The sequence below is a fragment of the Theobroma cacao genome, chromosome 9 (assembly GCF_053813885.1).
Source record: "Theobroma cacao isolate CCN51 chromosome 9, ASM5381388v1, whole genome shotgun sequence".
Classification (NCBI taxonomy): domain Eukaryota; kingdom Viridiplantae; phylum Streptophyta; class Magnoliopsida; order Malvales; family Malvaceae; genus Theobroma; species Theobroma cacao.
This window is the reverse complement of record NC_142647.1, coordinates 4,578,357-4,583,732: the sequence shown is the minus strand read 5'-3', so window position 1 is coordinate 4,583,732 and position 5,376 is coordinate 4,578,357. Positions and strand designations below refer to the sequence as shown.

The following is a 5,376-nucleotide window of genomic DNA, read 5'->3' as shown; positions in this document are numbered from 1 at the left end:
TCTCTTTGACATTCTTAATTTGTTGCATCGGCATTTATATCACAAAATAAGTTGAGCAAGTTGTTATACATATCTTTCCCGAAAATTTAATTCTCTGGTCTTTGGTTTTGAAAACTTTTCAAAAAAAATCAATTATTCTCATGCACCTTTTCTTGCTTTCTTTTTTTTTTTATTTAACATTTCCCGCTTTGGTTTTATACAAAAATTGCCCACACAATTATATGAGAAATGGACTGAGTATAATCAAATATTTTGCGTTATCCGACTTGATTAAGTAATAATATGATATTTTATAATCGAGTTTAAATTTGAGTGGCACAACTATTACCTGACATGGGTTCGAGTAAATTTAAATAATAACCTTTAATGAGTGTACATAAATATTGATGTGGTAGTAGTTAAGAGAATTGGCCAAAAGTTTAACAGCTCAATATTGGGAATGTCAAAAGGAAAAAGAATTCTATAACTCCCTCAGACTTTTTCAATATGGTAGGTTAGCATCTCCTTCAATTGGAAAACTATAATTTTGTTTGTGTTGCGAACCTTCTTTAGAACCTTAATTAATTATTGCTAATTAAAATCCATGCTCAACGGATCTCAGCATCAAATTTTAATCAACCTGTCCCTCTAGATTCTGGGAACAGGTAAGCAGCTGTAAGCATTAGCTGCATCACCATATCTGAACACAACATATAAAACATTTTCTTTTTGGAAGGATTGTGTTCATACTTTCTTATGGAATCCAACATGGAAACAGCATTAAATGGAATCAAGCCTTGGGTCATGGAAAGAAAATTGAACAAACAAAATGTTTTACGTGTAATTGGAATAATTGACAATTATTTTTTATATAATATTAATTTTCTCGTACAACGTTGATTAACATATTTTATATAATAAAATCGATATCATTTAATATTAGTCGAGGTCACCTGTCAATTTAGTGCGTTTTCGAAATGATGAGTTTTATGTAAAATTTATTTGATGGAGGATTGTATTCTGAATTTGCATGGAGTATGTATTAATTGTATGTATAATAATAAAACAATCAAGGGTATATAGCCCAAAGGAAAAAGAAATGTGCATTCCCTCCTTGACTCTTTTCAAACAAACCATCGCGAGGGAGGACTTTGAAGATTGACCATTACTTTTCTAATTTTCTCTTGGCTGGCTGCTGCTCTTCTCTCTCTTTCGCTTTCCTTGCTTCTGTCAATCGATTTGCTGGAGCAATTCTCTCTCTCTCCTAAATACTTTTCCAAGTTCTCATTTTCCAGACAATTCTTTCCTCTCTCTCACGATCACTATTGCACAAAGAGGAGGCCCTTGCTGTCTTGCTACCATTAGCTTTTTTTTTTTTTTTTTATAATTTTCCTGATATCTTTTGTTATGGTTTCTTGGTTAATTTCTGCTACTTTTCAAACCCCTTCTTCCTATCAGCTGGCTTTGCTTATTTCCCAAGTCCCAAGTGTGATAACCTTAATTGCGAGTTATTTCCAGAGACCCTCATCTCATCACGTTCCCACCCAATAAGTATCTCAGTTAGCTTCGTTTTCTTATCATGCGAGACCAAGTTTCTTCTTTCAAGAGATGATTTCTCCAACCTTCAAGGTTCATAATCTTCCAGGAATGACATGAAAGGCAGAGAATACTCAAATGACATGGAAATCGAAACAGCGATAAAGGGATCCAAGAGGGATCTCGTACTGCTATTTTAGTAGGGAAAAAAACGACAGCAAAGTAACCATTTAACTCCCATGGACGCTGTCTTCCACCTCGATGAAGCATCCCGTGCTGAATTTCTCCAATTACTCATGCACTCTACCGGCTGCACATACATTTGCCTATGGTCGTACATCCATCAAGCAAAGTATATATCTTCTTCATATCTCTCTATCTCTCTCTTTCACTTTTTTTATTTTTTATTTTTATCATTTGGGAACCTAATATTTTGATTCTTAGCAGCTGTTTAATGTGTTGGGACGGATGTTACAATGAAGAAAGCAACCAACCCAGAGCTTTGAGACTTTTCCTCGAGTACCGGCAATTAGTATTCCCTCTCGAAAATGATAAGTACGGCAAGAAAATTTCTTACCCATTTTTTTTCTACTTGATCAGTCAAGTTATAGTTTCGCCATTAACCTGTTGAATTTCTGCGCTACAGTGGCCTCGTTCCAGGATTTGCTTTCAGGAATAATAGGCCTTACATTGAGTTAGGGGAATCGGAGCTTCAGAACCGGATAGCCCAGCAGACACAGCGGCAATTTTATGGGGTAAAGATCAATGGAAAATACTTTACGATAAGAATTAAATATTGCATTTTTGTTTAACCAGACTAACCTAAAATCTTTCTGTCTTTATTGCAGGAAGCAGGAATTAAGGTTTCCTTCGCTTTGTTTCCCAAAGCTTATGGCTAGCTTGATCTTGATAATTAATGCAAAGTACAACAATCCTGACGTGCTTTCTTTTGTCGGTTAAATATTGCAGACGGCTGTATTCATGGGATGCAGGAGTGGAGAGATTGAGTTAGGGTCTTCCAATGTGGTACAAGTAAGGAAGTAAAACTATCGGTTATGAATATAATATTAGATATATTTAATGCCACTTGCTTCGTTTAATGAAAATATTAATCTATATAAGTATATCTAATTTGCCACTGAACTTATTATCTTAATTATAGCTCAACATGGAGATGGAGATGAGAGGTTTTTTCCCAGAAGACTTTTCAAGACGATCTCCTGTAGGAGATCAGCTTCCCCAACCCCAACCAACTGATCCGAACAGGCCATCTTCGTCTTCGTCATCTTTAAGGTCACTGTCTACGGGTAGTCCAGACTCTTCTCTGATCTTCACCATCCCAAGCGCATCCCGCCCCCAGGTTCCAACCGACGCGACACCTTCTTCACTGCAAGCAATCTCTTCCTCAATCACCGACCAACACCAACAAGCCATGCAGGCCTTGTCTCAAATACGGAGCAATATTCAGTTACCGACGCTAGAGAGCGAAGATGCTGCGATGACCAGAGCAATCCTTGCCGTTTTAACCTCTCCTTCTTCTTCTTCCTCTTCAACATCCCACCAACCCCAACAAAATCAAAATTTACCTTACAATGATTACCAGCTGAACCCGAAAGCTAGTGCATTTAAACGTTATGCTGCCTCTATGTTAGGAGCCCCTACAACACCAGCGAGGGCCAGTTTACGAGCCCAAAGCATGCAGAAACGAGCCGTTTTGTTCTATGGAAAACTGAATTTAGCGAGGCGTGAACAACAGCTGCGAATACGCCCCACTAGCAATCAATTGCACCATATGATGTCAGAGCGCAAAAGGAGAGAGAAACTCAATGAAAGTTTCATTGCATTGCGATCTCTTCTTCCTTCTGGCACCAAGGTATTATTTCAATCTTCAGCATATAGTTATGAAGTTTCAACATGAATTAATTTTCTTATGCGTCAAGGATTTATGCACAACAATGTTTATTATAAAAAAATTGAAGTCATGAAGTTAAATTTGGTCTTGAAATCATTCATGTAGAAAGACAAAGCATCGGTGCTCTGTAGTGCAAGGGAACACTTGACCTCATTGCAAGCTCATATTGTGGAGCTTAATCGGAGAAACCAGTTATTAGAAGCTCAGCTTTTGCCTTCCAGAGAAGCTGTCGGCGGGGAGGTAACTGGTTCATCAAACGAGAGATTTAGTGTTCGGATTACACCTGTACCCGAATCAACATCAGAACAAAGAATCATGGACCTGAGAGTCAGTGTTAGAGGAGAACGGCCAATAGTGGATGTCTTAATCCACCTGCTACAATTTTTGAAGCTCGACAGAAATGTGAGCTTGCTGTCCATTGAGGCTAACACCCATATAACAGACGCAGGCTCTGTTAATAATTTTAACTTGAGACTGAGAATAGAGGTATGAGCACAAACTAAGATTTCAAGCTGCATGAGAAAAATGTTGCAATAACATATACTTTCTTGAACCAAAAAAAAAATGCTAGTATATACTTATGTTTTTCCTTTTTTAATATAGACAATATATATATATATATATATATATGTTATTATTATGTTTTTGCATGAAAGCGATATGTTTAAACTTGCCTAAAAACAATAGAGGGGTTTCCTTCCATAAAAATTACTAATATCTTGGGCCCATATATAGTTTAATTCCCTGGACTTGTATATTAAAATTTTTTTCTCATGATGGGAAAACTGAAATTGAAGCTTATGAAATTGATGGCAAGGAAATGGATGTTTGATGATACTTTTGTGGTATGTAGGGCAATGGATGGGATGAATACACCTTCCAGGAAGCAGTGAGAAGGCTAGTCGCTGATCTGGCACAGTGATATAATATCATATTTTTCTAATATTTATCACTCTCTAATTAAAAGTGGTCAGACTGATTTATTCTGCGGCCAACAGCTATTGTAGTTGATGGTGTGCTGAGTCTTTTTGGTCTCCTTTTTCCCCTCTGATCACATCCTTTTGATCTCCACCAAGTGTTTCTGAGTTCAAAAATAATACTTTTAGTGATGCGTCACAATTTTGGTAGCTTAAGGGAGTAATTGAATAGTTGATTTTCCAAATATATGACTATGTAGTTTGTGTCGCCCATATTGACTTAATTTTTTTTTTTTTGTTAAAAGGGGAGACTATGACAGCGACCCTCTCCTTTAATTTGAGCAAGAAACCATACATAAATACAACAACAAAACATTGATAGGTGCATTCAAAGTTGGTCCAATGTCAAAAAATATTACTTTTTCAAGACCACCCAAGCACCAACCCCATCTTTCAAATAATCTTCAATTAGTGCTGCTCAAGATTATTGTACTTGTTTTCTATTATGGCATCCTGAGGCTTAGTTGTAGTTTTGCCTGGCTGAAAACGTTTGGCCACGCCGTCACTTTAGGATTCCCAGATCCAAATAAATTAAGTTGGGCCATTCATTCTCTCTTTCCTGTACGTAATAAGGAAAAGAAGAGAGACGGCGCTTTTGACTGACAACTTTTTCTTTGGGATGGAAGCCGTGGAATTTCGTCTCAGGACCATGTTCTTTTGGCTGTTTTTGTCATCCACTGACTCGTCTACCTAATCTGGTTTCAGGGGTGGGGGGTGTGGGCGCTATCGGCAACACTTGGACCAATGTTAGTTTAGCAGGAAACTATAACCCAATACTGGTTCTTACTTTAATTTAACAATAATAATATTTGCCTGCACGTTGGATTTCCTCTTATTTAATTGCGTTTGTTTGTGGGTGTGGACGGGTCAATATGGTGGTACTAGAAGTTTTCTTCTATATGAGTTGGCTTTAATTATGAGTGAGTTTTGTGGCAAGTACAGAGATTAAGTCTTAATTTTACTTGGTCCTTT

General features: G+C 37.2%; 1 protein-coding gene across 1 annotated transcript; it reads left to right on the top strand.

The window, feature by feature from the left end:
- Positions 1–1,282: 1,282 nt before the first annotated feature.
- On the top strand, positions 1,283–4,554 carry LOC18588382 (basic helix-loop-helix (bHLH) DNA-binding family protein). The gene is made up of 8 exons (XM_018127362.2): positions 1,283–1,867; positions 1,963–2,070; positions 2,162–2,270; positions 2,364–2,378; positions 2,485–2,547; positions 2,678–3,388; positions 3,533–3,913; positions 4,281–4,554. Exons 1-8 carry the CDS (start codon positions 1,755–1,757, stop codon positions 4,347–4,349), a joined length of 1,569 nt encoding a protein of 522 aa, XP_017982851.2. The 5' UTR covers positions 1,283–1,754; the 3' UTR covers positions 4,350–4,554.
- Positions 4,555–5,376: the final 822 nt, after the last annotated feature.

Excerpts from the sequence above, each read along its gene's own strand:
- LOC18588382 (XM_018127362.2), top strand. The coding sequence starts at position 1,755 with ATGGACGCTGTCTTCCACCTCGATGAAGCATCCCGTGCTGAATTTCTC. Across the intron at positions 2,071-2,161 it reads TTCCCTCTCGAAAATGATAA|TGGCCTCGTTCCAGGATTTG; the intron begins GTACGGCAAGAA and ends TCTGCGCTACAG. Across the intron at positions 3,389-3,532 it reads TTCTTCCTTCTGGCACCAAG|AAAGACAAAGCATCGGTGCT; the intron begins GTATTATTTCAA and ends TCATTCATGTAG.